Below are 12,694 nucleotides of genomic sequence, written 5' to 3'. Positions count from 1 at the left end.
CCTGGGTGTCATGGTACATCAGTCATTGAAGGTTGGCATGCAGGTGCAGCAGGCGGTTAAGAAAGCAAATGGCATGTTGGCCTTCATAGCAAGGGGATTTGAGTACAGGGGCAGGGAGGTGTTGCTACAGTTGTACAGGGCATTGGTGAGGCCACACCTGGAGTATTGTGTACAGTTTTGGTCTCCTAACCTGAGGAAGGACATTCTTGCTATTGAGGGAGTGCAGCGAAGGTTCACCAGACTGATTCCCGGGATGGCGGGACTGACCTATCAAGAAAGACTGGATCAACTGGGCTTGTATTCACTGGAGTTCAGAAGAATGAGAGGGGACCTCATAGAAACATATAAAATTCTGACGGGGTTAGACAGGTTAGATGCAGGAAGAATGTTCCCAATGTTGGGGAAGTCCAGAACCAGGGGTCACAGTCTAAGGATAAGGGGTAAGCCATTTAGGACCGAGATGCGGAGGAACTTCTTCACCCAGAGAGTGGTGAACCTGTGGAATTCTCTACCACAGAAAGTTGTTGAGGCCAATTCACTAAATATATTCAAAAAGGAGTTAGATGAGGTCCTTACTGCTAGGGGGATCAAGGGGTATGGCGAGAAAGCAGGAATGGGGTACTGAAGTTGAATGTTCAGCCATGAACTCATTGAATGGCGGTGCAGGCTAGAAGGGCCGAATGGCCTACTCCTGCACCTATTTTCTATGTTTCTATGTTTCTATGTTTCTATGCAAAAGACCCGAAAATCCGCCCCAATGTTTCTAGTTGAGACTGAAAGCTGTCTCTGGTTCTGATCGTTTAACATTGTAAAATAACACAACGTATGTCTTTGCAAATATTCAGAAATTGACGTCTGTGGGGCGCAAACTTTGCACATTGGGAGCCATCCATTAAAAGGTGGGTTCTCACCTCTGCAACACTTTTAAAAACAGATCAATTTCAAAGAATAATGATGAACTTCAATTTTCTCCTACTTTTTCCCCTGGTAATTTTATTAAATAAAAGGTTCTAATAAATTGACTCTAAAAAAAAATCTATGGCTGTTCAGGCGGACACCTGCCATAACTTTGGGAGGAGTATCTGCCGGAGCCCGGTTACACCAGATCCTAGGTGAGCACCGAGATTTCCGGGTAGTTTTTGTGGGGGCAAAGTCGCCTCCTGCCCCTTACAAGGCCATTGATGCAAGGGCGGTGTGGGGCCAGGGGCATGGACACCAAAGCTCAGAGTTTCCATTCCTTGGACGATCTATGGGACTCAGAGTCAATGCTGGGTGTGGGAATCTGGGGGTCTGGATTGGGACTCTGGCCCGGACCCCAAAGATTTGCACCTGTACTCGATTTAAAAAAAAAAAGAGGTTTCGGGGGAGGGGACAAGTAGCTTCAGTTTTGTTATGCTGCGGGGGTGGGGGAGGGGGGGTGTGCCAGCGGAGGGAGAACTTGGAATCTTTGACCCAGGTATCTTCCATCCGCCGGACTTTGACTACTTTGGCAGGGGGGGGCGCCTCACACCTGGCAAATGTGGAACCTCCCCACGACCCCAAGAACTTTTGGCGAGGCTGGACTCAGCGTTGGAGGTCAAGGACTGGCATATTATGTCACTTACGCCAAGATGCACCGCCCCACAGAGTTTTAGGACCCTCTGTATTTAAGCAACAAGAGCCGGCCACATAGTGAGCGCACTTTCCGAGCCACACAACAGATGAGCACAAACATAGCTGAAATCACAATGGCTGAAGGAGCCATAATTAATGACTGTCTGCTGCCAATGTTAATCCAGCTCCCTCTCAGAGTTAAATCCAGAGGTTCCTCCGAGCCAATTCCCTTAATGATGTTGTCAGCACTCTTTTTAATGTATTTATCAATTGACAGAACATTGCTGAAATGATGTTAAAGTTGATCCTAAGAACATACGAAATAGGAGCAGGAGTAGGCCATCTGGCCCCTCGAACCTGCTCCGCCATTCAATAAGATCATGGCTGATCTGATCTTGGCCTCAGCTCCACTTCCCTGCCCTCTCCCCATAACCCTCGACTCCCTTATCCTTCATAAATCTGTCTCTCTCCACCTTAAATATATTCAATGAGTAAGCCTCCACAGCTCTCTGGGGCAGAGAATTCCAAAGATTCACAACCCTCTGAAAGAAGAAATTCTTCCTCATTTCTGTTTTAAAATGGTCGACCCCTTATTCTGAAATTATGCCCCCTCGTTCGAGAATCCCCCACGAGGGGAAACATCCTCTGCATCCAACCCGTCAAGCCACCCCAGAATCTTGGATGTTTCAATAAGATCACCTCTCATTCTAATTCCACAGGCCGTTTGCATTTTAAAACTAATGGCGAGACTCCCTCTTTCAACCCGCCGCAGTTCGAAAGCACCTCAAGATATTGACCTACCTTTCCTCGCTGGGACCACAGTGGGGGATCAAGCTGCCCTCGTGGCAACAGCCCATTTTCAAGGCAGGAGAGGAAGGCCAATAGGTGGCCACCCTGGGGAAAGTGAAGTGGAGGCCTTTGGATTCCATCCTGACTCACCAACACTAAGGTTCCTCCACTGTCAGCTGAAAATAAAAACATAGCAACAATATCACCCATCTGTAGCAATGTATCTGCATCAGTCGCTGAGCAATTGCCCCTTGCTTTAACCATTATAATTCGCTACATCTTCAGAAGAAAAAGTTACACTAATAGCAAGTATTCATAAACCTGTAATCTGCCTTACTCTTCTGCGCATAACATGCAACATATATAGTATACCACACACGAGACTCCCAAAGCAAGCGCTCTACTTGGAACTCCTTCACGGCAAATGAGCCAAAGGTGGGCAGAGGAAACATTACAAGGACACCCTCAAAGCCTCCCTGATAAAGTGTGACATCCCCACCGACACCTGGGAGTCCTTGGCCAAAGACCACCCTAAGTGGAGAAAGTGCATCCGGGGAAGGTGCTGAGCACTTCGAGTCTCATCGCCGAGAGCATGCAGAACGGAAAGAGGGTGCGGCAAACCTGTCCCACCCATCCCTTCCCTCAACGACTGTCTGTCCCACCTGTGAGGGACTGTGGTTCTCGTATTGGATTGTTCAGCCACCTAAGGACTCATTTTTAGAGTGGAAGCAAGTCTTCCTCGATTCCGAGGGACTGCCTATGATGATGATCTGTATCAGTCACTGAGCAATTGCCCCTTGGTTTAACCATTACAGATCGCTACATCTTAAGAAAAAGTTACACTAATAGCAAGTATTCATAAACCTGTAATCTGCCTTACTCTTCTGCACATAACATGCAACATAAATACAATACATGATGAAGGTATAATGTTATAGTGTCCCTGTCGCTAAGGTTTTTCCACAAATAAAATTTCCTTGGGATTTGGGTTGAAGCCTGTTTTTTTTACACCTACTTAACCACAATGCTCAAAAAGTTGTATTTTTGTTGGGTTAATTTTACGTCACACTGACTGCTCGCCTGCCTGAGCAATGAACAGGTTACTAGCAGCCACAGAATGCTTATGTCCTGGATATTGGAACACCACAATCAAGAAAAGAATAAGTGAAAGCATGAAGAGGGAAAAAGTCACTTACGTTGTTGGTGGCAATGGATGCAGACTATCTGACTTAATGGCACAGTTAAAGCGTAATCCCAATAGACACTGAAAATAAGCCGAGACACAATATTTTAAAAATTGTCTGTTCAATACAGAATTTCCTTTGCAATTTTGAAAACAACTTACAAAAGAATATCTGATTCAGAATTTCTATATAATCAACCAAAGAGTTCGCCTCAACAATAGTGGCAGCATCTCAACTGTGACACCACACGGCAAAGATATGCGTCAGGAATTCCCTCGGGGGATCCACCCGATCTGTAAGAATTCGGTGAAAACATCGACAGCAAAAGCATATACTTTTGGACTTTGCTTGGACACATTTGCTGTTACTGCAGAGAAGCAGACAGCCAGACGTGGGACAGGTCCAAACATGTTCCACAGGAATACACATCAGGTGGGCAGGAATCAATGGCTGAAATGGCAGGAAGATGGTTGATGGGGCGGGGGGGGGGGGGCGCCCTTTGCCATGTAATCAGTGAGAGATCAAGAAGATTGGTTGGTGCTCAAGACACAAAGGAAGCTTTTCGACCTGTTGGAGCCTTATCGAGGAAACAGCCCAGTAACAAAGGAACAGGCCGAAGACATGATTTTGCTCTTTTAGTTGTACTGCCTCAGGCGAAGGACAGTTGAATTTTTGGCACGAAGAAGCAGCATTTTTTGCAGGTATGAGAGGCAGTTTCGGCTGCTATCTCTCTCTCCTCTTCTACTCACTTCATTCAACGCAAAGGACTGAGCACTCTGTCTGGGATGGAGAGAAGAAACACCATCTACGAGCAGAGAAGAGCCTTGCTGCTTCGACTAGGAAGCTGACCTTGAGACTGGACTTGAATACCACAGATTGGTACAGAACCAGAAGATATGCCTCATCGGGAGAAGCAGCAGGTAAGCCAGAGGGATAATTGGTAAGCATTTATCCCAGCCCATACATCTTTAAGACCACCGCATAGTGTGGAGGGGTGTTGTGTGTCCCAACCAAGCCTTAGGGGTTTAGTGGGGAGGTTTTTCTGCGAGGATCATAGGCGTACACACATTCTGTTGGACAGATTCGGTGGTGCAATTTTGAATCCGAGCAGTTGGTTTTAATAGTGGGTGCTTCGCGTTAGGGGCTTGTACAGATGGGCCAGGGTTGTGTTAGAAACATAGAAAATAGGTGCAGGAGTAGGTCATTCGGCCCTTCGAGCCTGCACCACCATTCAATATGATCATGGCTGGTCATACAACTTCAGTACCCCATTCCTGCTTTCTCTCCATACCCCTTGATCCCTTTAGCCGCAAGGGCCACAACTAACTTCCTTTTGAATATATCTAACGAACTGGCCTCAGTAATTTTCTGTGGTAGAGAATTCCACATGCTTACAACTCTGAGTGAAGAAGTTTCTCCTCATCTCGGTCCTAAATGGCTTACCCTTATCCTTAGACTGTGACCCCTGGTTCTGGACTTCCCCAACATCGAGAACACTCTTCCTGCATCTAACCTGTCCAATCCCGTCAGAATTTTATATGTTTCTATGAGATCCCCTCTCATTCTTTTAAATTTCATTGAATATAAGCCTAGTCGATCCAGACTTTCTTCATATGTCAGTCCTGTCATCCCGGGCATCAGTCTGGTGAACCTTCGCTGCACTCCCTCAATAGCAAGAATGTCCTTCCTCAGATTAGGAGACCAAAACTGTACACAATATTCAAGGTGTGGCTTCACCAAGGCCCTATACAACTGTAGTAACACCTCCCTGCTCCTATACTCAAATCATCTCGCTATGAAGGCCAACACGCCATTTGCCTTCTTCACTGCCTGCTGTACCTGTATGCTAACTTTCAATGACTGATGTACCATGACACCCAGGTCTTGTTGCACCTCCCCTTTTACTAATCTGTCACCATTCAGATAATAATCTGCCTTCCTGTTTTTACCACCAAAGTGGATAACCTCACATTTAATCTACATTATACCGCATCTGCCATGTATTTGCCCACTCACCTAACCTGTCCAAGTCACCCTGCAGCCTCTTAGCATCCTCCTCACAGCTCACACTGCCATCTAGCTTAGTGTTATCTGCAAACTTGGAGATATTACATTCAATTCCTTCGTCTAAATCATTAATGTACATTGAAAATACCTGGGTCCCAGCACTGAACCTTGTGGTACCCCACTAGGCACTGCCTGCCATTCTGAAAAGGACCCGTTTATTCCTACTCTTTGCTTCCTGTCTGCCAACCAGTTCTCTATCCACGTCAGTACATTACCCCCAATACCATGTGTTTTAATTTTGCACACTCATGTGGGACCTTGTCAAAAGCCTTTTGAAAGTCTAAATACACATCCACTGGCTCTCCCTTGTCCACTCTACTAGTTACATCCTCAAAAAATTCTAGAAGATTTGTCAAGCATGATTTCTCTTTCATAAATCCATGCTGACTTGGACCGATCCTGTCACTGCTTTCCAAACGTGCTGCTATTACATCTTTAATAATTGATTCCAACATTTTCCCCATCACCGATGTCAGGCTGACCGGTCTATAATTCCATTTTCTCTCTAATGTGGGGTTACATTAAGCTACACTCCAGTCCAAAGGAACTGATCCAGAGTCTATAGAATGTTGGAAAATGACCACCAATGCATCCACTATTTCTAGGGCCACTTCTTTAAGTACTCTGGGATACAGATTATCAGGCCCTGGGGATTTATTGGCCTACAATCCCATCAATTTCCCTAACACAATTTGCTGACTGTACTGTACTGTGTTTGTTTTACACCACCAGGGTGTGTTTTAATGGTGGGTGCAGGTGTGTGCTTTAACTTGAATAAAAGCATTGTGATGGTTGAGACCGAAAGATCTGGCTATAACTGTGTATTTTTGTTCACCACTATAATTCCGGTGTCTAGAACTGTTGTAAGGGGGGTGATTCAAAACCACCAAGGGCAAAACCACTTGCAGATCGGCTGCTGGGACCAGAGCGTAGATGCATCATTGGGTTTTTGTGCCACTGTTACTGCAGCTGAGCGGGAGAACCGCCAAGGACAATTCCCAGCGATGGGTTGCACTGATGGCTGCTGGTTGCAGTGCCAGTTACATCGCCGAATGGCTGTCGGCGTTAAAAACTGACCAAACACAGAATGAACTTGGGAATGGAAGAAAAATACTGCGGACGTTGGAATTCTGAAATAAAGTTGCAAGCGCTGAGAATAAACGTCCCGCGTACAAGTGAAAGCCAGATTCCCCCCAGCTGAGGAATGTTTATGAAATTAGAGGGGCGTTACCTCTTTTCAAGCTCCGAGTCTCCCAAAGTTCCATTCATGAGTTGGTTTGGGGTCCACTTCAGGGTCAAGTGTTCCGCAGACTGGTGAAGTGACAGGTATCCCGGAACAGTCTCCACGTCCTCCTTCTGTCAAAGAAAACAGGAACATTGACACAATAGCTGTTTTATTCAAAGATGCTTTGTTGGGGGTCTGGCATAGGTTTCTGTCGGAGAGTTGAGGGCAACGTTCCCTTTAAACGTTCCCGCGCAGCGGTCTTGAAGTCCCCGCAGCCAGCTCCACCGGCTCTTAAAGGGAAAAACCGCGCATGCGCGGAATTTTGAATGGGCTACGCAGTCCGTTAAAGGGGCCCCAAACAAAAAATTAGAGGGAACATTGCTGGAGGGTACAACTTCCCAGTCAGTAACATTCACGTACGGGAGATTCGTGATGAGGCAATGACCCAATTTTAACACTCACATCCTTATTATCTTTAAAAAATCCCTCCATGACCTCGCCCCTCCCCATCTCAGTAACCTCCTCCAAGTCTACAAGCCTTCAAGCTCTGACCTCTTGCACTGTGAAGCGCCTTGGGACGTTTCACTACATTAAAGGCACTATATAAATGCAAATTGTTGTTAGCTTAAAAAAAATAATTCCCAGGATATGGGTGTCTCTAGCAAGGCCCGCATTTATTGCCCATCCCTAGCTCAGAATAAGAGGTCATCCATTTAAGAAGATAAGGAGGAATTTCTTCTCTCAGAGGGTCGTGAATCTTTGGAATTCTCAGAGAGCTGTGGAGGCTGAGTCATTGAATATATTCAAGGCGGAGATAGACAGATTCTTGAACTGTAGAGGAGTCAAGGGTTATGGGGAACAGGCAGGAAAGTGGAGTTGAGGCCAGGATCAGATCAGCCATGAACTTATTGAATGGCGGAGCAGGCTCGAGGGGCCAGATGGCCTACTTCTGCTCCTATTTCTTATGTTCTCCCCTTGAGAAAGTGGCGGTGAGCAGCCTTCTTGAACGCTGTAGTCTATCGGGTGAAGAGACTTCCTCCCACCGCCCCTGCCCCACTCCCGCCCCGAGCGTTGTTAAGTAGGGAATATGCAAGAGCAAGATTGATTATCAAAGATGTTATCTGGCTATTATGTAGGTACCTGAGCTGGCTAAACAGAAGGTATGCTTAAAACTGCACGTACACAAGATGACCACTCGTTGACCTCGGGCTCAAGGGAGCAATATAATATAAGGCGAGTGACACTTGGAAGGAGGGAACAAATGGGTATTTGATCATGCGTTGGTACATCCAATCACATCACTGTTAAGGTCTGTCCATGTGCTAAACCCTGTATAATTAAGATGTAATTTGAACAGCTCATTGGAGATCCTTTCTCAGGGGCTGAGAAGAGAGATGCTCCCCCTCACATATAGGAATTAAAGTCATTGAAACTTATCCAAAGTGTCCATCTGTTGAATCCGGGCTTGTTAAGAGAGAAGTGCGATTCTCCCCATCAGAATCCCAGTGGGTTGGTGGCTGTGGAAAAATAGAATGCAGTACAAACACATTAGGTGTTCATATCTGAACTTTGCTGATTAGGAATTCTACCCTCGCATTGCTGCCTGGTCTGCTGAGCGTTTTCCAGCATTTTCAGTTTTTGTCAACCATGGCGCAGTGGGTAGCAATCTCGCATTTAGGACAGAAGGTTGTGGGCTCAAGTCCCATTCCAGAGACTTGAGCACAAAAATCTAGGCTGACACTCCAGTGCAGTGCTGAGGGAGTGCTGCACTGTCAGAGGTGCCATTTTTCAGATGAGACATTAAACTGAGGCCCCGTCTTGTGGATGTAAAAGATCGAACGGCACTAAAACAGATTATCAGGTCATTATCACATTGCTGTGCTCAAATTGGCTGCTGTGGTTCTTACATTACAACTGTGTCTACACTTCCAAAACAAAGTACAGGTTGAACCTCCCTTATCCAGAACTCCCTTATCCAGAACTCCCTTATCCAGAACCACCCCTCGTCCAGAACAATTCCCGGCCACCGGGTGGCGCACGCACAGAATTCCGACATGAACAAATTGAAGTCCTTCCTCGCTGCCGACTCCCACAATCGCTGGCCTGGCCCCGCGATCCCCGCCCCCCCCAAAACGATCTCTCTGCTGCACCTCCAGCCCCGATATCCCCTTGCTCAGTACCTGTACCATCCAATTTAACGTGACCACCTCTCGTCCGGAAAAATCCCTTATCCAGATGAGGCCAGGTCCCGAGGGTTCTTGATAAGGGAGGTTCAACCTGTACTTAATTGGCTGTGAGGGCGCTGAGCACCTCGAGGCTCATCGCCAAGAGCATGGAGAAATTAAGCGCAGGCAGCGGAAAGAGCGTGTGGCAAACCAGTCCCACCCACCCTTTCCCTCAACGACTATCTGTCCCGCCTGTGACAGAGAGACTGTGGCTCTCGTATTGGACTGTTCAGCCACCAAAGAACTCATTTCAGGAGTGGAAGCAAATCTTCCTCAATTCCAAGGGACTGCCTATGATGATGAATTGACTGAGTCTTTCTTTTTATTGTCACTTCTCAGCTTGGCCACCAGATGGAGCAACATCATGGCAGCAAAGCTGTGGTCGAGTGGCAAGAGCATTAGTGAATCTCGCTGTTGCACATCTGCCCTGGAAGCAGCTTGATTCCTCAAAAAATGTGTTAAAGGTGGAAAAAAAAAACGATCCCCCTTTTCCAGCGCTGAAAATTCCCTTTCTGATGAGCACAAAAACAGCAGGAGGAATTTTTAAAAATTTCTGTCTCTGCTCATATCTTTAGATTAAGTTGAGACATCTCAACTCTCTACCCCAACTGAACATTTACATTCCGCCTCAGTATATGTCAATGGAATTAATTATCCACCCTGTCTCAGGATTTAAAGCATCAGTAATTCTTCAGCATCTGTGACAGCACAATCAGACAGACAACATTAAGTTGAAACAAAACCACCTTGAAAGTGAATAACTTAAGAAAATTGTCAGAATTACCCGACTACACAATATTTTCTCATTTTCGTAGCCATAATTTTGGATAATAAAAGGAAAAAGACTTGCATTTATACAACACCTTCAAGACCACAGGACATTCCAAAGCTCTTTACAGCCAATGAAGTACTTTACTGTTGTAATGTGGGAAACGCAGCAGCTAAGTTGCGCACAGCAAGCTCCCACAAATAGCAATGTGATAACGACCAGATAATCTGTTTTTAGGTGTGGATTGAAGGATAAATATTGGCCAGTACACCTGCTCTTCTTCAAAATAGTGCCATGGGATCTTTTACGCCCACCCGAGAGGGCAGATGCAGTCTCGATTTAACCTCTCATCCAAAAGACGGCACCTCTGACAGTGCAGGGCTCCCTCAGCACTGCACTGAAGTATCAGCTAAGACTTTTGTGCTCACGTTTCCAGAGTGGGACTTGAACCCACAACCTACTGACTTAGAGGCGAGAGTGCTACCCACTGAGCCACGGCTGACATGGCAATGCTGATGATATAAACTTTAGAAGCTGAACACAGGGCTTCAGGTTAGTGAGTTCTAGGGTGGGGGGGCCGGGGGAAATCAGATAGCATTCTAAGCTCATTAACCAGCGACCTGCTGGAATGTGCGAGTGCGTGAGGATCAATTTCCCCTCCCACCGTCAAATAATTATATAGGCTGCAACATGCAACATGGCTACTTGGGTGATATAACAGAGGTTGGCTGGCTGGTACTCTAGGGGGAGTCAATACCTTCAGACGAGGAGAGGAGAAACATTTGGGGAAGCGGTGGGGGGGGGAATAAGTACATTATCGGATGAGAATTCAGTAAGATGGCTCATGTTGGTCTGACTAGTTAATTAGTATTCAATGAGTGAATGCTGTTACGATCAAATCCTTTGTTTCATTCTCTCTGATTCATTGGTGAGCCGTGTTATCGATTGTGCCCAAGCTTATTTAACTGGGATTTAATGGTTTTTTTTAAAATGGTCTGGCCATGCACCAAAGCAATTTAAAATAGATTAGACTGTCAGATCTCAAGACACATTCACTCAATAGATATATGCAATAAAAAGTTAAGATTTATTTTTAAAAGTTCTATTAAAATTCAGATTGATCAACTTACTGATGAGATCATTTCATTTCTTCTTGACAGGGGTCACTGCCGGCTCAACTTTGTGGGACTGATCGCAGAACTCTGATTTGCCAGGGGAAGGTTGTGCAAGTATCATCATCATCATAGGCAGTCCCTTGAATCGAGGATGACTTGCTTCCACATCAAAAAGTTCACAGGTGTTTCAATGAAGGACCTAAGATTCCAGGTCCCGAACTGCATGTTGAAGGGTGGAAGATGCCTGTGTGTGGATTTTAAAAAAAAACGTGTGGTGGCCGTTGCACACCAGCCGCCACACGGGCTTGACAGAGCTAGGTCTTGGTCCAGTGGCAAGGATTAACCAAGACGACTGGCGACCAGCTCTGCTGCACGGACCTAGTGCGCGCACATATCGCAGTGTGGGCTGGGCCCGTGCTGCCCCTGGGCCCTCATTGTGCAAGTAGACGCTTTAATGACTGGGGTTCAAAGCTTTGAGCTTGTAACATAACCCCATTAATTTCATGGTTTGGGGGGGGGGGGGGTCAGAGTCAGAGAACCCTCTGCCAACATGCTGCCTAATCACTACAGTAGGGTACCAAATTAATTTCACCTAGGCGCGATGGGCACTGGTTCATGCAATTGCACAAAGTTCCTCTGCCTGTTGTTTAATGAGGGCACTGCAAGTAGCCTTGTGATTATGATGCTGGACTAGAAATCCAGACAGATGAGAATTCGAATCCCACTATGGCAAATTGTGAAACTGAATTCAGCAAACCTGGTACGTTTGTAGGCTAGCACCGAAAGCAAAGACAAGGAAAGCCATCAGATTGTCATTAAAAACTCCAATGGGCTGACTAACGTCCTTCCCTGTCACACTTACCTTACCTGGTCTGATCCCAAGTATGGCTCCAGTTCCACACTATATGGTTGGCCCTCAGGGAAAGACGGTGTGGGCAGTAAATACGGCCTTGCCACTGGTTGCCCGCAGCCCAACAATATACTCATTGAGTATATTCAAGGTTGAGATAGACAGAGTTTTGGAATCAGGGGATAGGGTAGGAAAGTGGAATTGAGGTCGAAGATCAGCCATGATCTTACTGAATGGCGGAGCAGGCTCGAGGGGCCATATGGCCTACTCCTGCTCCGATTTCTTATGTTATGTTCTTAAATATTGTTTTGATGCACTCAATGACCAATTTATTGCAAATGGAGCAACAAATGAATTTCGTGCAAATACATTAACCAGTACACTGCCAGAGGAAATTAAACGCCCTAAAGCACGCTTTGTAAGGTGGACTAAACAGCATATAGATTTGTGCTGGTGAGACGCTTAATAGGAGGAGGAAAGGGAAATACAGGCAAGATCCCTATAGTTTACATAAACTCACTTGGGAGGGAGCTCGAATTGGAATTTTTGTTCAGTTTTCCAGTCAAATATTTTTTTCTTAAAAATATGCTCTTGCAGTCATTAATGGGTTACAATATTAAGCAAAGCTGGGAGTGAGTGTACAGCACTGTCGGGCTGTTGGTTACACTGGGAGCCAATGAAGACTCACTGATGATTTTGGTAATCCTATCACCAGAGGTCCGTAGTCCTGTAGGTCACGGCTCTTTAAAAGTGCACATCCAAGTACTTTTTAAATGTGATGATGTTTTCTGCCTCTACCACCCTTTCAGGCAGTGAGTTCCAGACCCCCACCACCCTCTGGGTGAAGACATTTTTCCTCATCTCCCCTCTAATCCTC

General features: G+C 46.0%; 1 protein-coding gene across 1 annotated transcript in view; it reads right to left on the bottom strand.

The window, feature by feature from the left end:
• Positions 1–12,694, bottom strand: part of sgsm2 (small G protein signaling modulator 2) — a 99,676-nt gene that overhangs the window by 47,690 nt on the left and 39,292 nt on the right. Inside the window, exons 7-9 of the mRNA XM_070858010.1 lie at positions 6,865–6,989; positions 3,575–3,646; positions 2,395–2,551 (exon numbers count right to left, since the gene is read on the bottom strand). Of these exons, the coding sequence (XP_070714111.1) occupies positions 2,395–2,551; positions 3,575–3,646; positions 6,865–6,989 (354 nt within the window). The remainder of the gene's footprint in view (positions 1–2,394; positions 2,552–3,574; positions 3,647–6,864; positions 6,990–12,694) is intronic.

Source organism: Pristiophorus japonicus, chromosome 16 (genome assembly GCF_044704955.1).
Source record: "Pristiophorus japonicus isolate sPriJap1 chromosome 16, sPriJap1.hap1, whole genome shotgun sequence".
NCBI lineage: Eukaryota > Metazoa > Chordata > Chondrichthyes > Pristiophoridae > Pristiophorus > Pristiophorus japonicus.
The sequence above is the reverse complement of the archived record's forward strand: the minus strand, read 5'-3'. Positions and strand labels throughout refer to the sequence as shown.